Source organism: Oncorhynchus gorbuscha, linkage group LG06 (genome assembly GCF_021184085.1).
Source record: "Oncorhynchus gorbuscha isolate QuinsamMale2020 ecotype Even-year linkage group LG06, OgorEven_v1.0, whole genome shotgun sequence".
Classification (NCBI taxonomy): Eukaryota; Metazoa; Chordata; class Actinopteri; order Salmoniformes; family Salmonidae; genus Oncorhynchus; species Oncorhynchus gorbuscha.
The window spans coordinates 32,209,651-32,234,730 of NC_060178.1; the positions used below are offsets into that span (position 1 = coordinate 32,209,651).

General features: G+C 44.2%; 1 protein-coding gene across 1 annotated transcript; it reads left to right on the forward strand.

Moving 5' to 3' along the window:
* The first annotated feature begins 496 nt into the window (after nucleotides 1-496).
* LOC124037842 (SLAIN motif-containing protein 2-like) lies at nucleotides 497-20,279 on the forward strand. The gene is given in 11 exon segments (XM_046352969.1): nucleotides 497-1,258; nucleotides 4,995-5,137; nucleotides 10,776-10,949; nucleotides 11,054-11,239; nucleotides 11,976-12,159; nucleotides 12,161-12,293; nucleotides 12,295-12,334; nucleotides 12,524-12,673; nucleotides 13,824-13,955; nucleotides 16,650-16,860; nucleotides 16,983-20,279. Coding segments are annotated over 11 exon segments (1,902 nt in total). The 5' UTR covers nucleotides 497-770; the 3' UTR covers nucleotides 17,044-20,279.
* Nucleotides 20,280-25,080: the final 4,801 nt, after the last annotated feature.

Below are 25,080 nucleotides of genomic sequence, written 5' to 3' on the forward strand. Positions count from 1 at the left end.
TGTTTGTGGATTTAGTTCTTTTTCGGCTACAGATATGACACTAAATCCCCACGGGTAAATGTTATTAATCCGACTTTCAGGAACGCTGGTCTGTATATGGATCTAGCGGTTTGTATTTTCAATCTTCTGACGCACTCGACAAACACTTGCACAATATGTAGACAATAGGCGAGTGTATATACCGACAGACTGTACAGACTGTACCACCAAAAAGCTGGTATCATAGTATGATTTAGGCAAAACCATGTCTAACTAAGTTGGGGCTAGGTGAAACAAACAAGTACATTCTAGGTCCGTGACAAGTAACATATGAGCAACAGTTAGCTCGTGTGATTGTTTTTATTGACAAACCACCATACTTTTCATTGTACTGTATATGAGCTCACATGATAATATTCTATGCATTGCAGACAGTAAGTACTGTGGGGTATAATCGATACTGTAAACGCGCGCTTGGTTACGTGCTCGTTACCTATGTTTCACGTGGTGACGTTTCTAGCCTTGCCTGTATGTCTTTCACAGTTGGCGACAGGGATAGTGGAAATGTTTTCGACCCTACCCGTGTGTACGAATATTTGGAGAAGATGACGATAAGCCCAATAACTTATTTGAACACCAAAGTCTCTTCAGTATAAACGTGATATTGCTTAGAGTGACTCACATATCTTGACCTCCAGCTGAGAAAGGATAAACGAAAAACCACACTGATACAGCCGCGGATTTTTGTGTGGTTGGTAGCGCTAACGTTAGCTAGCTAACGTTAGCTAGCTATGGAGGATATTAACTCAAACATCAACGCGGACTTGGAGGTGCGCAAGCTGCAGGACTTGGTAAAGAAACTCGAACAGCAAAACGAGCAGCTCCGGAGTCGGTCTACTCTATTGTCTTCGTCTGGAGCAGTGTCAGGAAACCATAGACCCCTTAGTGCTGGATATGACTCACCCCTGTCAGCCGCCTCGGCGGCGGGGCTGGTCGGCTTCCCTGGGGTGGGGTTCGGCGGAACGGGTGCCTATGGAGGGCTTTTGGAAAACTCCCGTTGTTTGAGCCCCAGACTGTCATATGATGGCATCAGTTTCAGGAGAGCATATGAGGGCGAGGGGGCATCGGCTGCCACCTCTTTCACTGGCATCAATTCGTATTTTACTGACGCAGGGGAAACACTGGGTTTTATGGATGAAGGGGAAACTTCAATCTTGGATGAAGTAGACATCCTCGATCTTGAAGACATGGATTGTCTGAACGAAGAGGAAGACAGCTGGTGAGTGACACACCATCTGTAATTCAAGTAGCCTGAGGGTTTTTCGAACAACGAGAACACAACAGTACGCCCTAATGCATTTAGCGAGTCAACCAGTGTTTCTATCATGCGCCCATATGTGACAGCTCCACAGCCGAGCGCAGCTGTTCCAGACATTATCTACGATGACAAACCCTTGGGGGGAGGGAAATAATCCTCGATGAAATTGCGCTATAGGAATGCACAGCACGGCCATGTTCTCAATACAATAGCTTGCCACAGACAGAGGTCATCACACACCGCAGACCGATTGTCTGCCGTTCATTCTTGATTACTGAGTGGGTGAGGTGTGGTGGATGGAATTAAATCCGAATGGAAATTGGATCACGTGTGGGGACTGTCAAACCACCTGCACTTGTCACATTACATCCTGATCAATATTGTATCAGTAGAACTTGGCATTCATTGTTCTGTGGTTGCTGCTGTGCTTGGACTAATCATACCCCTTTACTATTAGGCCTTAGTCATGTTAGCATTTTTGTGGTCTTGTTTACTCTGTCAAATGGTGTACCGTAAAAGCTAGTTGTTAGTTAATTAACAGTAGGTCTACAGTATTGTGTTTTCAGGATAAGGGAAGCACTGTTCGTATGGTGGCCATTTGCACTATTTTGTTGACAGCAGAAGGCTGTCAGGTGGGAAGGGAGAAGTGTGCACAGTGCAATTTAAAGTTGTTTACCAAACCAAAGGCTATTGGGAAACAGCCACAACCATGGTTACCTTCTTTGTTAGGAGGACTATCAATACTAATACACACCATGCACTAGTCTAGTATATGAAACGAGGTTGAGGGGAAATCATTGCCTACTAGGCCTATATGATTATGACAATGTTATAGTACTTGAATTGTTGTAATAGCCAGGGCCAGCCACAGTTTTTAGCCACGCCACACTGAATCTCAGGATCATGTATTGTTTCCTGTGCGCTGACTGAGCATTTGTGGTTTATAGGGTTAGGTCGCTTACACAGATGAACTTTTAGAAGTATAGCCTAATCCTTGAAACTGGAGCTGTTTAATTGGATTTGTGAGGCAGAACAAATCACACTGCTGATCCCAACCTGAGGAAATCCCTGAAACAGTTGTAGAGAGTGACGAGACCTCACTGTCGAGCTGATGTGAAATAAGCCCTGTTTATAAATGAGATGTTGTAGTTTTGTTTAGTAGAGCAGTAGGAATCATTAGCCTATAATGAGGAAGCTGGGTGAGTGGTCATATCTCTCTCCCTCTCATTCTCTGAAAGATAGGCCCTTGTCTGCCGTGGTGCGGTTAGTAGGATAGGGTTTTTATTGGCATATTATGGGCCTCTTGAGGGTAATTTAATGGTAATGGCTTGTGCTTTAGGTCAAGGCCCAGGTTGGAGGCGGCCAGCTATAGAAAGGAGGTACAGTAACTAATTATGGCCAGACTGTCAGGTTAGTAATACTGTATGGGCTTTGGCAGCCCCTGGTCTTTTAATCAGATGAAATAATAAATAAAGAAATTATCATTTCCCTAGCCTGACTCAGGGCAGGCAAACTCACACACTATGTGAATGTATTAGATACAGAAACATCTTCGACTACTCTTCAATATTTGGAAGAGAGGATAGAGGAAGCATGACTGGGAAATTTACTGTGGCCTATTAGTACCAGTTCCTTGTTGCCCCTCTAACCCAATCCCCACACACTCCACTGGGGGTCTCTCTGCCCTCTGGCTGGTGATACACACAGGATTACCCATAGTACTACTGATTGATGGCTTGCCAGTCCTGGTCATAGATTCCCATAATCCCTGAATTAGCATCAGACTGAATTTGCAGGGCCGTCTGGTCCTGCAGCTATTTGACGACAGCACAGCACCATCCTGCTTAAGCTTTTCATTCTACAGTTAGGAGGATCCAGCCAGACGCATGTTTACAGGATAATTAGGCTAAGCTATATGTAAAACCATAGAAATATGGATGTGACACAGCTTTATGCCTAATGCTAGAGTGATAGGTCTACAAGTGCTGGTTGAATTTGATTCTTTAAATGTTATGGATTACAGTCAGATTCTCCATGTGGCATACTTTTAGAATGCCCATAATGTATTGAATCTAGGCCTACATGTTTCTGTTTACTAGTAGGCCTTATAGTGTTATTGTTGTTTAGTTGAGGACTCTCATGTGGGAGATTCTCTGTCGCTGAGACATCTGACTCAGATTCCTCTTCCTGGTACAGATACTTTCTCTCTTTCTCTCTCTCAGTATAAAGCAGGCTTAAGTATCAGCCGTAGCAGCTGTGATGAGATGTAGGCCTAAACAGGTTATAACACTCACCAAACCTTCATCACCCCTCATTACATCTATGTCCACTGATTATCATCAGGTCTCTTACCTTATTGATTGTTGTCATCATTATCACCCAGCTAACTAGCTAGCCATTTCACATTGGTTACACCAGCCATTAGGCTGATAGGCTTGAAGTCATAAACAGCGCTGTGCTTGCGAAGAGCTGCTGGCAAAACGCACGAAAGTGCTGTTTGAATGAATGATTACGGGCCTGTTGCTGCTCATTCAGACTGCTCTATCAAATCAGACTTAATTATAACATAGTAACACACAGAAATACGAGCCTTTGGTCATTTATATGATCGAATCCGGAAACTATAATTTCGAAAACAAAACGTTTATTATTTCAGTGAAATACAGAACCGTTCGGTATTTTATCTAACGGGTGGCATCCCTAAGTCTAAATATTCTTGCTACATTGCACAACCTTCAATGTTATGTCATAATTACGTAAAATTCTGGCAAATTAGTTCGCAATGAGCCAGGCAGCCCAAACTGTTGCATATACCCTGACTCTGCGTGCAATGAACGCAAGAGAAATTACACAATTTCACCGGGTTAATATTTCCTGCTAACCTGGATTAGTAGTTATAACTAGTGATTATGATTGATTGTTTTTTATAAGATAAGTTTAATGCTAGTTAGCAATGTACCTTGGCTTCTACTGCATTCGCGTAACAGGCAGGCTACTCGTGGAGTGCAATGGTTTGAGCGTTGGACTAGTTAACTGTGCGGTTGCAAGATTGGAACCCCTGAGCTAACAAGGTGAAAATCTGTCGTTCTGCCCCTGAACAAGGCAATTAACCCACAGTTCCTAGGACGTAATTGAAAATAAGAATGTGTTCTTAACTGACTAGTTAAATAAAAGGTATAAAAATGTAAAAAATCCAATGGCTACCCAGACTATTTGTATTGGCCCACACGCCTTTTTTTTACACTCCTGCTGCTCTCTGTTTATTATCTATGCATAGTCACTTTACCCCTACCTACATGTACATATTACCTCGACAAACATGTACCCCTGCACAACACACATTTTTACTTTAGTTTATTTCGTAAATGTTTTTTCTTAAGTCAAAATTTTCTTAACTGCATTGTTGGTTAAGGGCTTGTATAAGTAAGCATTTCACTCTAAGGTCTACACCTGTTGTATTCGGTGAACGTGACAAATAAAATGTGATTTTACATGATTTGTTCACCTTGCAAAAGGGCCATGAATGAGCAAATGTTAGCTAATGCATTTCCAGCTACAGCGAAGACCAACGGCAAGCAAACTTTTTTTCCTCTAAACAAAACACAGGAACAAAGTTTCAAGCACTACTTTTAAACATGTGTATTTTTTTGTGTGCCATGTCCATTGATGTGTGTTAATGTGTGTTGTGTTCGTCCAGGCTGTATGAGGCGAAGCTGAACAGCCCTTGGCAGAAAGCCTTGAGTCCCATCGTGTGGTGTCGCCAGGCTCTGGACAACCCCAGTCCTGACATGGAGTCAGCCAAGCGCTCCCTCATCCACAGACTGGACCTCACCATGTCAGGTACTGTCACCTGGCTCCTCTCTATTCTCCTCCTCTCCTGTTTCTTCTCTCGCTTCTCCCAGCGTTGCTCCAAACAAGCGTGCACACATCTAGGACAAATATGCTTTTGTTTTGTAGTAGGAACTATGCTGTATGAGTGTATGTATTACATTATCATGGCAAGCGTGCCTGTGGATTCTATCTATATCCCTCTGCGTATTATGACAGCTAAATATAGACAATCAGGACAGCAAGGCTAAAGTGAGACCAGTTCCATTTTTACAGAGGTATGCTCATGTGACGCACATATCGTATCCAGCAACAGTTTGTTGAAGGTCGCTATCCCTAAACCGGCGGGTGCTCCGTAACGGTGAATGATCACGTGGCACTGGGGGTGTTACGCAACACCCAGTCAAAGACCTCCTGGGCAGACAGACAGCACCCGCAGGACCATGGGGTTCATCCCCTTCCTGCGAGTGCCCTTTGGAGTTATGTATCACACTGAAGTTCAACTCCGACTGTTCATAGACCACAACAGGCTCTGAGGCTCCGGTGGGTGTTACTTGGGTGATGGGTGTTACTTGGGTGATGGGTGGTGTTGATATCCTCGTAAGGAGAGGATAATGTTACCCATTCATTTGGACATCTAATGCTTCAAATCACTGCCCCCCCCTCGAGTCCACCTCACTCCAAGGGCAAAGGGATGTTCTAGATATCAATCAGCTGGTTGCTTTTTGCACTGCTTATTATCAGCAACAGGTCAATAAATTATTTAGGTATGTGTAAACAAGCAGAAAACAGCAATGCAGGCTATAAAGCTCTTGTACAATATGCAGGTAACAAAAGGTTAAAGGACCCACCTGCTGACTGGCTTCTAACTGCCTATACCTGAGGGGAGGAGAGGTAGGCAGTTGTCAGACAGCTTCAAACAGGCCTAAATGACTGCTTTTCGACCGCAGGACGAGCAAAGCGGGCCTAGGCGTGTCCTATGCATCTACTAAGAGTCTTGTGTGGCTGTAGTGTATGTGGGCTCCTCAGTGACACACCCTCTCGGGAGTGTGAAAATCTGTTGTCATGGCGTCGTGTGAGGACTGTTTCCACGGGTGAAGGAATTTCACAAAGCAGGGCGTCGCGTCTGGCTCATGACTAACGTAATACACAGCTTGACAGTACATTTGTACCACATCATAGGATTATGTTCAATGCTTATGGAAGACCCTTTCAGAGGGCTTAGCCTTCAATGTCCATGAGAAACTCCCAAAATGTTGGAAGGAAGGCCCAGGGCGATTGCTTGCATACTGAAATGTGTGTGTGTGTGTACTTTTGTTTTAGCTTGTCCATGGTAACCAAGCTTGTGTCTTTAGACTCCCTGCGAAATGTAAGCAATGAGATCCCTTGAATGCCATGCCCCAGTTACATAACAAACTGGAAGCAGGGACAAATAGTTTTTTATTTATTCAGCATAGTCGAGTTAAATAAATGTATTAGACACTATCTAGTTTCATTAGTGATGTGTTATCAAACGTTTAGAAATTCAGAAATGTATTATGGGCATTGTCATGACTTTATAACCCTGAAAGCGTAGCAGGAAGTAAAGAATGGCCCGGGCCGGGGACTCTCCTGACAGTACCAGTCCTGTAATGCTGGGCTAGGTTCAGATTGGAGCCTTCTGAACAGTGCTTGGACAAACGTCCACAGATTCCACCCACACAGTTCTTCTCTACAGCAGAAAGTACCTATTCCCAAGCTGATAGGCCAGCTATCTAGCCATACTCACCCTAACATGTAGCTACTGTTTCCATACTTAAGCTATAATGGACTGGATATTTCCGTCTTCTCTAAGTCATGCTCTTTCACTTGTTCATCTCTCCCCTCATTTTCTTTCTCTCCCTGAGCCACACAATAAAGGCTTCTGTTGCCCTCTCCTCATGTGAAATGCTCCTAGCTAGCTAGCCCAGTCCATCTCAAGAACACTTTTTCACTTTAAGGAGCGTTCAATGACGGGTATTGTTTGACTTTTCTCTGTCCATCTGAGCTGTTTAATAGGACCTGGCAATCTCTGGGTTTGCTTGTCCTGTCTGTCACTGACGCCATGCTGTCTAGGCTAATTCCAGGGGAAACTGAAGGTCCTGCAGCCAAACCATCAGCTGGGAAATAGATTTTATTACAGCTAGTATCTTGGCTACAAATGAATGGAAATAGTGGTTTTGCTCCTGATTATCGTATCTGGTCCCTGGATGGGAGACCAGATGCTACTGGAAGTGGTGTTGGAGAGCCAGTTGGAGGCACTCCTTCTTCTGGACCCCAAGAAATATCCCAATACCCCAGGGCAGTGATTGGGGACATTGCCCTATGTAGGGTCCCGTCTATCGGATCGGGCGTTAAACAGGTGACCTGACTCTGTGGTCACTAAAGATCCCATGGCGCTTATCGTAAGAGTAGACGTGTCCTAGGTTGTCCACCTAATCATCCCCAGCTTCCAATTGGCTCATTCATCCCCATTACTCTCCCCTGTAACTATTCCCCAGGTCATTGCTGTAAATGAGAATGTGTTCTCAGTCAACTTACCTGGTAAAATAAGGGTTAAATAAACTTCATAGTGTTATGGAATGGTTTTAGCATGGTGGGAGAAAGTGTTAAATGTTGAGTAAGTATGACAATTTATATTGCATGTATTTACCTATCTATTTTTTTGATTTCTAGGTGTTTTAAAAATATTTTTAGCATGGTTTGTTTTAGGACACAGTATTTTAGGACGACGCTATTTTAGTTGGTCCCTGTGCTGCAAATCCCTGCTGAGACCCAGCTAGCAACACACTGACTATAGGCTGTCTCCAATCACCTCCTCCTGATTTACTGTAGAGCTAAGCTGCTTCATCTGACCACCTCCTAGCCCTTAAATCATTCACCCCTAGCCTGGCACCAAAGGATACATGGGGGAACAGCACTGAATGCACCCTCTGAAACGCTGTCCTTTCCTTGTGGTTTGTAAGTCCACAACTGCAGTAATCTCCCTATTGGGAGCACCTGATAGATGTCCACTTTAGGGGTCACACACTCCTCTCCTCTCTCCAGAGGTCAGAGGTTGACCCCCACGATGTGTTGCGAGGGCTTGTGTTCGGCGTCACGGCGGACACATGGAGGTGCCACTCCGAGGCAGGTAACCTCCCTCCTTTAACTCACTGTGTTTGATCCCTCTCAGCTGTCTCTGTGTGCGAGAACCTATATCCTGTATGTAGGCCTATAGGTATAATGTCGATCATACCACAACACAACTGTTGTACATATCTGACCTATAAAGAGCGCTCTCTCAGCACTGGGAGTCTGGACAGAATCTGTCCTACAGACGCCTCTGTCTCTGGTGAGGTCCTGGTCTTAGATAAGCCCGTGCTAATCTCAGTGTCTGACCTATCTGGGAATCCACAGAGGACAAAGTGATTGAGAGGTGTGTACGTCTGTGGTCGAGTGCTTGTGTCCCTGGTTAAGACTTAAGCATGCAGATGGTACTGTGGTAGTGTCATGTTGTTGTGATCCTAGTATTCCTCAATGGCTGATCTCTGAAGGAAGTGAGTGAGTTGAGTGGACATGTTATTTCCTAAATAATGTGGTAGGGCCGAGTGCAGAGCATCAGAAGATGAGGAAAGGAGGGAAGAAAGGAGAGTGAGTTGATAATAAAAGGCTTCTTTCCAGTCATCATCCAGCTGTGTAAACACATGGAGGGAGGGAGGGAGGGAGGGAGGGAGGGAGGGAGGGAGGGAGGGGGAGGGAGGGAGGGAGGGAGGGAGGGAGGGAGGGAGGGAGGGAGGGAGATGAGCAAACAAGTGGCCCTGGAGATTGGAGTGTATGCAGCACTGCGGGCAGAGCTGTCCCTAGTGGGACTGCAGTATAGCAGTCAACACTGATGGCCATTGGCCAGTGAGTCGTATCCCTGTCAGAGCAGCCAGGTCTGGTCTAATGGCTGACCTGAGGCAGGCTACATGGTTAGTCTGCCTACCTGGGACTAACTAACTGACTGACTGGCAGGCTGTATGGAGTCTCTGTGGATAGCTGGGTATCACAGTGCTGCATTGTGCCGCTCTGACTGTACTACTGAGTGAATGGGCCGTATTGTTAACTCTTTCTTCAGTCCATGATAAAGACGCCTACGACTGCCATACCATTTAAGTGACTCTAGAGTGTGCACCAGTTCCAACACACTAGAGAGGAGACTCCGAGAGACGGTGTGTGACTGTGTGCACATTAGTGTTTGTGTCAGTGGTTGGTATAATGCAGCATGTGTATGTCAGCTGGCTCACATTGAGTACGCTTGCATTACCAATAACAATTCGATATTCATCTGATTATGTCAGTAGGCAGATTATGCAATAGTCATGTAAACACCATACTTATCTTAATAGGCATACGGCGATTAAAAGGCCTGGTTTTCTGCGCAATCTTTTGAATTTATAGGACATTAACACCTTACATGGCTGTTCCAGCAGTGTATTTGATCTGCCCATCTGATAGCATGATGAAGCGCGAGCCTCCCTCTTTAGGGCGAGTGGAGTGAGTTCGGATCAACTGAATATATACGTTTTAGAAGAAGTTTTCACATACAAAACTGTACATGTCTGAACTCCGAATCAAATCTAAGATGTTCACTGTGGTAGAACGTTCATTTTGAGTGGCGATTTTCTGCATTGTTGTCAGAGTGCCGTCAGGTAGCCTGATTTCCGATGTGTCCACGTAAACAGGATTATTAGGGAAATCGTTATTTTGGCAAAGTATGTAAATGTTTTAATCAAACTATTATATTAATCTGACTATTCACACTAATCGCATTGTGTGCATGTAACCGCACTCACTGTGATTAAACTACTCCCTCGAAGAGGGCAACCTGTAATGCCTGCAATGATTTCCCATGTAAGATATTATCTCAGTGATTCATTGATCATTACGATTTAGATTGCTGGCTGTACAACAGTCCTTTATGTGATGTAGTTATAGGCTATCAAATCACAGTTTTTTTGGGAAGCGTACACAGATTTGAAGATGTTATCGCAGGTGCAGCGAAATGCTCATGTTACTAGCTACCAACAGTGCAGTAATACCTAGCAATACAAAACAATACACACATAATCCAAAAAGTTAAAAGAAATTAAGAAATATCAGAACTATGTCAGAGTCCAAGAAAAGGTGTGTACAGTAGTAGTTAAATAGGATGAGCCATGACTAGAATACAGTATAGACATATAAAGTGGGTAAAACGGTATGTAAACATTATTAAAGTGACCAGTGTTCAATGACCATGTACATAAGGAAGCAGTTTCTAAGGTTCAGGGCAGGGTACTGGACTGACAAACAGCTTCTTTCGGTCCAAGCTTTGATGCACCTGTACTGTCTCCTCCTTCCATATGGTAGCAGGGTGAACTGGGCGTGGCTCGGTTGGCTGAGGTCCTTGATGATCTTCTTGGCCTTCTTGTGACACCGGGTGCTGTAAATGTCCTAGAGGGCAGGCAGCGTCCGGCTGACCGCACCACCCTCTGGAGAGCTCTCAATGGTGCATCTGTAGAAGTTTGTGAGGGTCTTAGGGGCCAAGCTGAATTTCTTCACCCACTGTCTGGGTAAAGGGACCATATCAGCACAGCATGTTCATAGCAATTCTCTTCATTCTCCACAGCAAACAAGCGGAGGAGCCTGTATGGAAGTCCCTATAGTCCCCAGGTGAACTACGGAAGCCCATACAGCACAAACACAGTGAACAGCCCCTACAGCAGCGGCTTCAACTCCCCTTCCTCCACCCCCAGCAGGGTGCCCATCGTCAGACAGCAGCTGATGCCCCCTCTCCACCAGGGTACTGTACACAGGCTTTATATGCCGGTCTTTAACTCTCTCCTCTATCCCTTTATGTTCATTAAGTATGAATAATATAAATGTGTGTGTGTGTGTGTGTCCCAGCAGCTCAGCAGCAGCGTGGTGGCTCAGTAGAGAGAGAGAGGAACGCCCCACCGGTCAGCCCTCAGTCTTCAATAGACAGTGAGCTGAGCACCTCTGAGATGGACGAGGATTCTGTGGGATCCTCCACCACGTACAAACTCAACGACGTCACTGATGTACAGATCCTGGCTCGCATGCAGGAGGAGAGTACGTACCATCTTCTCTCAATCAACTCTCTGTCCGTTTGTCCACTATTACCAGTTCAATTAGGAGAAACGACAGGGATTATTTTAACGACCAAAAACACGATAGTTCTACCATTTTTAGATTTTGTGGCATAGAGAAAGCTATAAACAATACTCTGAGTAAAAGAGAATGTTTTAGGATTTTTACCCTCCAGATAGTAATCCCAAAAGGTCTTAATGAGGAAATGCCCATGCATGTTATGTTGTAAATGTGAAGCTGAACTAATGCCTTGTCATTAATCGCTTCAGCCTACCTGCACTGTACCCAATGATTTATGAAAACCTACTTGATAGGTCGATGTCCTCATTGTGGGTTTTCAGAAGTGTTTAATAAAGTTGTATGTACACACATTGTTCTATTTGGTAACACGCGTTTATTTGTCCTTGACTCCAACCCCATTCGATGCACGGAACGGATGGGGGTGGAGCAATGTCTACATAATTGTGCAAAATTAAAGACCGCTCACTAAAGCTCTGACGGAAGGCCTGGCGGCCAATGAGTGAAGCTTAATAAAGAACAGTGATAGCAAGAGCAGCGTGCGGTTTTCTCTCGTCTCTCATATTCCACAATATTACTACAAACCCTTTACTCACCTGTCAGATGTGACAGACCTGTCAGAGTGTTTCTACTGACTTTCTTTGTACAGGCTGTACTAGCGCTATATGTTCTGAACGTGTCCCTCTGTGTGTGTTTCCAGGTCTTCGGCAGGACTATGCTGCCACAGCTTCCAGGCGTAGCTCTGGTTCGTCCTGCCACTCTCTGAGACGCAGCACCTTCAGTGACCAGGAGCTGGACGCCCAGAGTCTAGAGGACGATGAGGAGGCTGTACACCCCGCCTTCCACCTCCCCTCGAACCGCTTCTCCCACTCCCCCAGACACTCCCCCCCGCGCCTCCCCCAGGAACTCCCCCCGCTCCCGCTCCCCAGCACGCTCCCTGGAGTACAACCACAGCCGGGGCTCCCCGCAGCCAATCATCAGCCGGCTGCAGGCGCCACGTCACTCCCTGCAGGGCCATGCCCCCCCAAGACCTGCAGACGAACGTGGTGAAGAACGAAGGTAAGGGGGGATTGAGTGACTAGACTAGAGAGGGGAAATGGTTTTGTGTTGGGGCTAGTTCATTGTTATGTGAAAGACAAACTATATGGATTCATATGGTCTATCCTTTCTGATTCAAATGAGGACCGCTGTGTATGGTATCTGTTCAGTCCTGTTTTAGGTTGTTTTCCTCTGCTGTGGTGTTTGTAGAGAAGCTGGGGCGTAGTCTTCCTAACCTGACCCGCTCCAACGTGGCCCAGCAGGGCCCAGAGCCCGTCACGAACAGCAGGAGCTGTGAGTCCAACCTGCAAGTGCCAAACGGAAGCTCACCGAGACACCAGGCAGTCATTCAGTCTGCCAGTGAGTACTGTGCACACGCACACGCACACACACACAATATCCCTATCGCATGTTCACTCTGTAATCGCAGTCCGAGAAATGCTTTCATTTTCATATTCGGTCTTGTACACTGATAATTGTTTCTGAAGCATATTCAACAGCAGCAGTGTAATGACAGGAGTAGTGTTTCGTGCTCCGCCTTATTAAACCTCTTGCTTTTTAGTGTCTTGGCTTTGATGGTCTTTGGGGATCTCTCTGTTTGATCGTTTTAATAATTTCTCCTTCCGCGCACTCTTTTACTTAAATCAATTAGAATCGAGAGATAAAAAATAAATAAAAAGTAGGTTATTGTGAGGATTTATATTTAGAATGTAGAGAGAACTGAATAAAACACTGAATGCTCTTTAGAAATATGCACCAACTGAATTGGAACTGGAGTGGCCATTTACTATAATCCTAGAATGAGACAAAAAAAACCACAGTGAATCAGTGATGGTAGTGTTGTATTTTAATCCATATAACTAATCCCCACTCAGACACCTGAAGGAGAAACGGCTGCTGGACAAATGACATGTGTAATCTGTATCAGTTCATCTGTTCAACAGTTTTTTTATATACACTGATTATGAACTATGTGTAAGTGAAGCGGGCATGCCTGAGCTTGAATAGGACCACTTTGTGAATGTCCGTAATGTTCTGTACTATCCTGTACTGTGTCACTGTTGTATGGTTTTGCTCTTGACACTGAGTCGTCTCCTGTACTTCGCTGGGCTTTTTCTGTCTGGTGGGCAGTATGACACCACTATCCCTGCCTCTCTATCTGACAGTAGAGCATCCAGCTTCTTCTTTCTACTGAGTCACTGGTAGTGGTTTGGACTAGTGTTGGCCCAGCTCAGCTCTGGAAGTACTTTACCCCTGGCAGTCTCTCTCTCTCTCTCTCTCTCTCTTTCTGTCTCTGTGGACTGCGAATGTCTGGCTGCACTGCAGCACACCATAGCATTTCAGGCTGCTCTTTTACATTTGGCTGGGAACAACCGGCTACCACAACCCCTCCTGGCTGCCTGGTTCAACCCTATCTCATGTCCTCTTCTCCCTGGTCCACTAACAGTAACAAAACAGAAAGGATTGACTCTGTTTCTCCCCAACTGTCATCTCCCTTTTTCCCCAGTAGCCCAGCACTCCTCCACTCCACTCCACTCCCGGTACTCTACCCCCCCTCGCTCCTCCCAAACAGGAACTCCCTCTCGATCCTTGCTGTCCCCGAAACCCAAACAGCACCTCCAAAGCCCTTCTTCCCTCCGAGGTAACAGCCTGCCAGTGCCTGGGATCATCTTCGTGATGAGTAAAGAGTCCCCTTTATACACACACATCCTGAGTAATACACACATGACCACGTTCTTTACCAAAAGCAAAGCTATTTACCGTGGCTGGTTGGCTGTGTGACGTTCCTGCATGCACTCGACCCAATACAAAGTGCCAGGAAATTTGGTACAGTTGTCTCCAGATTTGCAAGGCAAGTAATTGTTTTGTGGGATGGTCACTACGTCAGGTCCTGAACGTTTTTTTGAGTGTCTCCATGGTGTTCTTGTAGGATGGGCCTGTTGGGTCTGGTCTGAGCAGAACAGACAACTCATGTCTCCCCCTAGTGGTGATGGTGAGAACCTGCTGAGAAACCCTGTGGCTCTGGAATGCCTTGGGGCTCTCAAACCTCGAGGCTGTTTCAGATTATGTTTAAAATAATCTCAGTTTCTGGTGGCACAGCTGATGTGGTTAGCCACATCGCAGTCATTCCTCTTTTTGGCGATGGTTGGATGACTAGATCAAGCGTAAGCTTCACATTTACACTGAACAAAAATATAAACACACCATGTAAAGTGTTGGTCCCATGTTTCATGAGCTGATATAAAAGATCCCAGAAATGTTCCATTTGCACAAAAAGCTTATTTCTCTCCAATTTTGGTCACATGTTTGTTTACATCCCTGTTAGTGAGCATTTCACCTTTGCCAAGATAATCAATCCACCTGACAGGTCTGGCATATCAAGAAGCTGATTAAACAGCATGATAATTACACAGGTGCACCTTGTGCTGGGGGCACTAAAAAGGCCACTCTAAAACGTGCAGTTTTGTCACACAACACAATGCCACAGATGTCTCAAGTTTTGAGGGAGCGTACAATTGTCATTCTGACTGCAGGAATATCCACCAAAGCTGTTGCCATATAATTTAATATCCATAAGCTGCCTCTAACGTCGTTTTAGAGAATTTTGTAGTCTGTCCAACTGGCCTCACAACCACAGACCCCATGTAACCACGCCAGCCCTGGACCTCCACATCCAGCTTCTTCGCCTGCGGGATTGTCTGAGACCAGCCACCCAAACAGCTGATGAAACTGGGTTTGCACAACCAAATAATTTCTGCGCAAGCTGTCAGAAACTCATCTGTGTGCTCGTTGTCCTCACCAGGGTCTTGACCTGACTATAGTTTGGCGTCGTAACCAACTTCAGTGGGCAAATGCCCACTGGCACGCTGGAGAAGTGTGCTCTTCACGAATGAATCCTGGTTTCAAATGTTCCGGGCAGATGGCAGACCGCATGTATGGCATCGTGTGGGCGAGTGGTTTGCTGATGTCAACGTTGTGAACAGAGTGCCCCGGTGGTGGTGGGGTTATAGTATGGGCTGGCACAAGCTACGGACAATGAACACAATTGCATTTTATCTATGGAAATTTGAATGCACAGAGATACCGTGACGAGATCCTGAGGCTCATTGTCGTGTCATTCTTCCGCCGCCATCACCTCATGTTTAAGCATGATAATGCACACCATTATCATGGATCTGTACATAATTCCTGGAAGCTGAACATGTCCCAGTTCTTCCATGGCCTGCATACTCACCAGACATCTCACCCTTTGAGCATGTTTGGGATGCTCTGGATTGGCGTGTACAACAGCATATTCCAGTTCCCACCGATATCCAGCGACTTCGCGCAGCCATTCAAGAGGCGTGGGACAACATTCCACAGGCCACAATCAACTCTATACCAAGGAGATGTGACACTCTGCATGAGGCAAATGGTCACACTAGATACTGACTGGTTTTCTGATCCATGCCCCTACATTTTTTAAAGGTATCTGTGACCAACATATGTATATATGTTTTCCCAGTCATGTGAAATCCATAGATTAAGGCCTAATTCATTTATTTAAATTGACTGATTTCCTTATATGAACTGTAACTCAGTAAAATCTTTGAAATCGTTGCATGTTGCGTTTTATATTTTGTCCAGTGTACTTGAAGTTGTCCATGGATTAGTTTACATGTAGACCAGTATTGGTAACTAGGTGGTCTGCTTTTTAGTATAGGGCTCGAAGAGACTTTTTAGTCCTAAGGTTCTTTTTCCATCCACAATCCTAAACTTTTTTCTGCTGTCCTGAATGAAGTCCACTCTCTCCTGTCTTCATCTTTTAGTCCATCTTTCCTGTTGCTTTGGAGAAGAAGGGGATTTCAGTGAGTATTCACTGATCATGCTCCCTACTTTTTAAATATTGTGATTTTGCTCTCATGATGTGATGTGTTAATGTTGTGGTATTATCTGTGCCCTTCCTGTCACTAGAGGGCATGTGTGCCTCATCCTACACATGAACAAGCATCGTGGGAGTTTGTACAGTTTGTATAGACTTTATACAAGGCCTCGTTTTCATTCGTCGTTTTATTTTTCTTGATTTTTATATGGTTATTGTGATTTTAATGCAAAATTCCATCACATTAGATAATTCGAAGATTGATTCTGAATGCATATTAGGTGATCTCCATTTTCCTCATACACAGTGTATTTGTATCATATGTGCCTCAGATCATTGTGGTGTTCATTGCTTGGAAGGCCACTGAGACCACAGACCTCTGTTGTGGGAATAATACTGTGTCATCTATAAGCCATCTCTTCATACTACAGTGTACTGTACTGACCTGTCTCCTCCTCTCTCCTGCCCCTCCAGTCCCTTCTCCCAGTAAGCTGCGAACCCCAGCCACCCCGTCTCCCCTGGCCCTGAGGCAGCCTGTAAAGGCCACGTCTACCCCTGGCTCTGGAGCCTCCACCCCCACACGCTCCCTGGGCCCAGCACGCAGCGGCCTGCCCCGGCCCAGTGCAGGAGGTGGAGGAGGTGGCATCCCTGTGCCTCGCAGCAAACTGGCCCAGCCAGTACGCAGGTAGGTACACACATTACACAGAACTTCAAAGCAAGTTTAGTTGGTTACAGGTGTATCAGACTTTCTTTTACTCTTGCGTACTGGCAGAACTAATCTGTTTCTCTGGCTCTTCTCTTGCCCAGGTCTTTACCTGCCCCTCGGACCTACAGTGGCGGAGAGAACTGGAGAGAGGGCTGCTACTGAGGCTGGCATGGCCAGCAGGGGGCACTGTTGCTCTCTCATCAGCACAAAGAGGCATACAAACATTACAATGCGGCACTTTATCAACCAAGATTACTTTTACCATGAATCAAGAAACTATATCAAAGACACAAGTCACATTCTTCATACTATCATGAGCAACATGATCAGAACAGCTGAAGCAACATGGTGTGTTTATCTGTGTGGAGAGGTTCTGAAGGGGCCAGGGGCCGTGCTATTCCGGTTCCTTAGGACGTTCCTACTAGTGGCCCGCAACTGCTAATAACCCATCCGGACCCGCCCGACAATGTGAAAATCTGAGGTCCACGCCCGACCCTTACCCGCTAATATAGAAAATGCGCTGTATACCACATTCGAAACCAGCTAAACTATTTTTTGACAGGGAGTGCAGGATTCTTTTTGTGCCAAATTTAGATATGTTACTGCATATCATTTCTAACATTTTAGTAGGCTATTTGTTATTTAACTTGCCTATAATTAGATACATGCAGCTTCTCTTCTTTCATGATATGTAGCCCTAGAAGACCAAGTAAATCCATTAATCACTAGAATGAACGCTTCAATCTAGTTGACATCGGTAGTTTTCTGTCATCTGTTTATTTTGCGGATGTAAGACTTTTAGGGGCCGGGGAGAAAATGCAATAACAAAAAATATAAACAGGAACGATTTTCTGTGCAACATTTTCTAAGGACATTTGTAAGGAAATCGAACGCTGTGAAAAAGAGCTGTGAAAAAGAACAAAATGATTTCTTCACTCCTGTTTCTGAGTCAAAATGTTGCCTACATTTGGTGTGTAATTTTACTTCAGGAAATGCTTAATTCTGCAGGAGTTAATATTAAGGCTATGTGGGAGGTTGTGATTGTCAAATTTGTGTATCGCCTCAATCATGCATAACATAAACATAGGTTTAGGGTAGGGATGTCCCAAGGGTCCTGTATAGCACTAACCAAGGGGCCAGGCAGGGCTGGCGTGCGAAAGGGGCCAGGCGTGCGGAAGGGGCCAGGCAGGGCTGGCGTGCGGAAGGGGCCAGGCAGGGCTGGCGTGCGGAAGGGGCCAGGCAGGGCTGGCGTGCGGAAGGGGCCAGGCAGGCAGGGCTGGCGTGCGGAAGGGGCCAGGCAGGCAGGGCTGGCGTGCGGAAGGGGCCAGGCAGGCAGGGCTGGCGTGCGGAAGGGGCCAGGCAGGCAGGGCTGGCGTGCGGAAGGGGCCAGGCAGGCAGGGCTGGCGTGCGGAAGGGGCCAGGCAGGCAGGGCTGGCGTGCGGAAGCCCAGAGATGCCAAAGAAACCGAGCTCCAGCATCACGGTGCCTCCAGAGGCCACTGTCACATGCCTCGGGGTGTCTGTTCAGCCATCAATCACACAATGCTTTTCTCCATCTCCCTTACTCCTTCCCTCGTCTCTTTTATCTTTTCACCTCCCTCAGGTTGAAATGTTTCTACACATTTCTCTTTTTGCAGTCTGTTCAGATGCCTTGGTTAGAGATCTCTATGATGATGCTGTGCAGGTGAAGAGTTCCCTTAATGTTAAAGAAATGTTGTGAATGTTTTACGAAGTGAACTCACCTCTGTATGGTTGTGTTGTCAAATCATAGTTTTTGTCCACTTGTGAAACAACTAGAATGTATTAATGTTTGTTTGGGACATTATTTATTCAAATAATTATTTAAAGAGTTCCTTTTCCAAATATACATTTTCAGCATTCGTTTTCTATTGATTTGAATAATTTGTAAAAAATGAACATTTTGAACCTCAACTGCAAAGCTTATTCTCCAAAGTCTTTTTAGATGGTTTAATAACAGGACATTTGTGTTTTTATGTTGAACACACAGGTGACTGGTAGAAACAGGCCAAAGCCCCATCTCTGATCTTAACCATAACTATCGCTTAACCTGGACTGACTATCACATATTTTCCAGAGCTGGGTAGACAGTAGTCATGTCAAACTGGGCCAATCACTGGTAGCCATCACAGTCTCACTCCAAATCTACTTCTGGATTGGTTGGTTAACTCCATCTGCTCTCCCACATTGGTTTAATGTGCAGTTGCAATATCTACTGTATAGTCAGACATGCTCCCACTAAAACATATAGAATTCCGCACTTGTAACCCTGAGATCTGAGCATGCAGAAAAGGCTTGATGTAGTTCATTTAAAACCTGCAACAATGTTGTGTCAGTGTATGTTATGTCAAGTTGGAGAGAATACATTATCATGACATCTTAAGTAAGATAATAATGGAAGTTGTATAAGTTAGTGGCCATTTGCCTCTTGTGCTTTAAAATGAATCAAAGAGGAGTGCCGAGATTCATAGGGATGGTATTGGTGTGCCAGAAATGATCAAACTAGTGCCTATTCATTTAACGTTTCACTTTATTTTGAATGTGCTTTTATTTGTTCATTTATCATTATGTGCCAATAATGTCTTGGTTTGCCAATATAATTTGTGTCTTTGCTTTTCTGCTTGATTTAGTTTGGGCTAATTTTGTTATTTTAATTGTATCATCAATGCATTTATAATTGCTTGTGTATAACATGCGCCTTGATATTTATAACAAATGACTCTCATTCTGTAAATGAAACTATTTAAGAGAGGTGCCTCTGTATGTCAAGGTTTGGATTTAGTGGAAAACTTGGCTAGTGTTGCAAAAAATACATGCCACACCATTTTGGGATAGTTTTTGTTAATTCACCTTTTTATATTCACCAACATGACATTCGGGGTTGGATTCAATTCGTATTGCATAAGTATCGCGGAAGATCCATGTTGAAATTTAAAGGAAATGTTTCCGCGTCCACAGAGACTACATTCACGCTGCCTACGTCGGATGTTCTGCGATACGGATTTGAATCCAGACCTCAGATTCCCTGTATAAACTCACATTTCAATTTTAAAAAGTTGAGAAATTGTTGTCTACTGTGTCATGAATGGGTCAATTTCATTCAAACACTTGTCATTTCAGTCAGGGCCGGCGCCAGTAGGAATCAGTTGATGGGCACAGTTTTTTCCACTGTACCTCCCATGTGTGCACGCACTTGTGCAATCAATGTAATTTTTTAAATGGTTGTTATAGTGAACACCATAGGCAGCTCATGAGTTTCAAATTTGGGGAAGCTTACAATTTATCCTACAAAATTCTACTGATCTGCGTGCCAGTTATTATTTTATATGTGCATTATTGTGGAACACTTTTTAATTTCAATAACATTTCGTTGCTCAATAATTGTCATGTGGTTAATCATCAATCTGAAGTAAAATGATAATCTAAATGTTAAAATAAAGGAGAGCACCAGCCTCTGCTATATGGACACAGTGATAATGTAAACTGTGATCCATTGTTGGCTAAAGAAATAAGCGCAACTCTGAGATAGCCTATAGGCCAATGGGCAGCACGCCTATAACTTCATCAATTAAGTCAAATATATAGGCCTAAAGCCGACATTAAAACAGTAGAAAACATTTCACACTCTCTCTACTCTGCCTGTCTGCCTCCCTTTCTATCTGTCTTGATTTGAGCTAGGTGCAACATTTGTATCAAATTGTCAACTTGCAACATTGTATCAACTAGCCTATTCGGGACAGATGGCTGTTTTCTTTCCTATGGCATTTCCCCTGGAAATATGGAATAATCAGATCATGATACACTACAGTATACAATACCAGTCAAACATTTAGACACACCTACTCATTCAAGGGGTTTTCTATGAAAGAACACACATGGAATCATGTAGTAACCAAAAAAGTGTTAAATAGCCTTTACACAGTCTGGAGGTGTGTTGGGTCATTGTCCTGTTGAAAACAAATGATATTCCCACTAAGAGCAAACCAGATAGGATGGCGTATCGCTGCAGAATACTGTGGTAGTCATGCTGGTTAAGTGTGCCTTGAATTCCAAATAAATCACTGACAGTGTCACCAGCAAAGCACCCCGACACCATCACACCACCTCCATGCTTCACGGTGGGAACCACACATACGGAGATCATCCGTTCACCTACTCTGCATCTCACAAAGACACATAGGTTGGAACCAAAAATCTCAAATGTGGACTCGTCAGACCAAAGGACAGATTTCCAACTGTCTAATGTCAATTGCTCATGTTTCTTGGTCCAAGCAAGTCTCTTCTAATTATTGCTGACCTTTGGTAGTGGTTTCTTTGCAGCAATTTGACCATGAAGGCCTGATTGACGCAGTCTCCTTTGAACAGTTGATATTGAGATATGTTTGTTACTTGAACTCTGAAGCATTTATTCGGGCTGCAATTTCTGAGGCTGTTAACTCTAATGAACGTATCCTCTGCAGCAAAGGTAACTCTGGGACTTCCTTTCCTGTGGCGGTCCTCATGAGAGCCAGTTTCATCATAGCGCTTGTTGGTTTTTGCCACTGCACTTGAAGAAACATTCAAAGTTCTTGATATTTTCCTGATTGACTGACCTTCATGTCTTTAAAGTAATGATGGACTGTCGTTTCTTTGCTTATTTGAGCTGTTCTTGCCATAATATGGACTTGGTCTTTTACCAAATAGGGCTATCTTCTGTATACCCCCCTACCTTATCACAACACAACGGATGGCGTCAAACTCATTAAGAAGGAAAGAAATTCCACAAATGTACTTTTAACAAGGCACACCTGTTAATTGAAATGCATTCCAGGTGACAACCCCATGAAGCTGGTTGAGAAAATGCCAAAAGTGTGCAAAGCTGTTATAAAGGCAAAGGGTGGCTACTTTGAAGAATCTCAAATATTTGTATTTGTTTAACACTTTTTTTTTGGTTTACTACATGATTCCATACGTGTTCTTTCATAGTTTGATGTCTTCACTATTATTCTACAATGTAAAAATAAAGACAAACCCTTGAATGAATAGGTGTCCAAACTTTTGACTGGTACTGTATACAGTCAACTGCAAGTTCTGTTAGTGTGAAGTGGAAACATCTAGGAGCAAAAACAGCTCAGCCGCGAAGTGGTAGGCCACACAAGCTCACAGATGCCCCAATGCATCGAACCAACTGTAAAGTTTGGTGGAGGACAAATAATGGTCTTTTTTTCATGGTTCGGATCAGGCCCCTTAGTTCTAATGAAGGAAAATCTTAATGTTACAGCGTATAATGACATTCTAGACAATTCTGTGCTTCCAACTGTGTGGCAACAGTTTGGGGAAGGACCGCTCCGGTTTCAGCATGACAATGCCCCTGTGCACAAAGCGAGATCCGTACAGAAATGGTTTCTTTGAGATCGGTGTGGAACAACTTGTCTGGCCTGCACAGAGCCCTGACCAACTCCATCGAACACCTTTGGAAAGAACTGGAACGCTGACTGCGAGCCAGGCCTCATTGCCCAACATGAGTGCCCCGTCCTCACTAATGCTCTTGTGGCTGAATGGAAGCAAGTCCCCACAGCAATGTTCCAACATCTAGTGTAAAGCCTTCCCGGAAGAGTGGACGCTATTATAACAGCAAAGTGGGGACCAACTCCAGATTAATGCCCATAATTTTGGAATAAGACGTTTGACGAGCAAGTGTCCACATACTTTAGGTCATATTATGTATTTCGCTCTTGCACACCGAGGCTTGGTGATTATCGAGGCTGGGAGTGTTGGAAAGATTTTTCAAATACTGAGGAACTAATCATTTGCTGCAGTTGATTAATATAAAAACAGGCTTTGTTGATTTACTGTGTGAGGTGAAGAAAACATTTCTGAGAAACTCAGTTTATTAGCGGTGGATGTGGTGAGTTATGACAATCAGAAATCAGACATTGCCAAATGGGCACTTTCCTACTTTTGCATGCAGGCTATCAAGTAGGCCTACTTCTGTGTATGCTCAGGCGTACATGCTCCCTCAATCTGGAAAGAGAAACCAGACACATGGAGAACTCCAAACAAAATACAATGACAAAAATGACAAAACACGTAATGGTTTCTCACAAGTGTTGCAGGTTGTGAACTCAGCAAACAACGTTTCCAGTCCGAGAATGAGAACAGTAGGCCTAAATACACCATTAACAGAAATGAATATAACCAAATGATGGGGGATTAAAGGTACTAGGTTTTCTGGTGACAGGTCATTTATTTATTTTTTTAAAAAACATAGAAAGGGCAAACAATTCACACAAAGAAACAATGAATGGCAAGAATTGGCAGGAGACAGCTGAACACTTTCTGGAGAGCTGAGTGCATGCATTCTGGAGAGCTGAGTGCATGCATTCTGGAGAGCTGAGTGCATGCATTCTGGAGAGCTGAGTGCATGCATTCTGGAGAGCTGAGTGCATGCATTCTGGAGAGCTGAGTGCATGCATTCTGGAGAGCTGAGTGCATGCATTCTGGAGAGCTGAGTGCATGCATTCTGGAGAGCTGAGTGCATGCATTCTGGAGAGCTGAGTGCATGCATTCTGGAGAGCTGAGTGCATGCATTCTGGAGAGCTGAGTGCATGCATTCTGGAGAGCTGAGTGCATGCATTCTGGAGAGCTGAGTGCATGCATTCTGGAGAGCTGAGTGCATGCATTCTGGAGAAAGACACTCCTCCCCTTCTTCTTGTCTCAACATTTTAAATGATACTAAAAACATTATCTTCACACATATTTTAGATGCTATTCACTAACAGCACAGCTAGACCTACTGCCATGCACACTACCCAAATTGTGGGTTTACCAAAAAGGACTACACACTTGTAATAATTAAAATAAAATAAAAACCTAATGATCCTCTGTGTCTAAGTTATGCTCCCTGGTGTATTATTTTGAATGATTTTATTTAGACAGGAGTAATTATATAATGCTGGCAACATCCAATCACTGTGCACCCGCCCACTTTCCTTTACCAATTCGTTAGAGGCTGAAACCAGGGTTTTGTATATAATGACGAGATGCTAATGTCTCTGCCGTAACAATGGGAGTCTTTGTCCAAAAGGCTGAAAGGCAGGTGACAAGTTTAGGTCTGCATATTATGCCCATAGAAACGCATTGGGCTTATTCTGTACAGATTTTGGCGAGAGTGAGCCCTCTCGCTTCCTCTATGCTGAAACTGTCACTGGAGAAAGCATCCGGGCGAGCGAAACAGCGTCCCTCTGTAGCCCATGTATCTGTTGCCATATATCGTCTCATTCGGAAAATACCTTCATATTTCTATTGCGCAAATCTGTACGCTTAAATTTTGCAGATTGAATAGAGCCTCAAGTCATCTGTAGTGTTTCAGTTAATTTCCTGCTTCTGACAGGTCCTGCATTATGTGTCAGCACAATATACATGTACTGTATGTGTAAAGTAGGCTGCTTCTGTCCCCGTTATTAGGCGACTTGAAGCTCCATAGGTTAGGCTTCGGGGGAAAACTGCTCCATCTGACAGCGTTCAATATGGATTAATTTAGTCATGGGTAACTGCATACCTGGAGTGAGTCTGAAAAGCTTAAATTCTAGTTAATCTAACTGCACTGTCCAATTTACAGTAGCTATTACAGTGAATGAATACCATGCTATTGTTTGAGGAGAGTGCACAATTATAAAATGTATTAATAAACCAATTAGGCACATCTGGGCAGTATTGATACAATGTTTTGAACAGATATACAATGGTTCATTGGATCAGTCCAAAACTTTTCACATACACTGCTAGTGGGCAAAATCTAAATTGCACCTGGGCTAGAATAATACATTATGGCCTTTCTCTTGCATTTCAAAGATGATGGTACAAAAAAAACACATGTTTTTTCTTAATATTAACTTTTAACAGATTTAATATGTTGTATTCTCCTACATTTATTTCACATTTCCACAAACTTCAAAGTGTTTCCTTTCAAATGGTATCAGGAATATACAAATCCTTGTATCAGGTCCTGAGTTACAGGCAGTTAGATTTGGGTATGTCATCTTAGGCAAAAAATCAATAAAAAATAGTTGGGTACTTAAACGTTTTTTAAGTTGGTCCACTCTGGACTCCAAAGGCAACAAGCCCATCTCCCGGAAGTCCTGTACCCCAATGTGCGTCCTAGGGGGGGACATTCAGCATATACAGTACCTGAAAACATTAT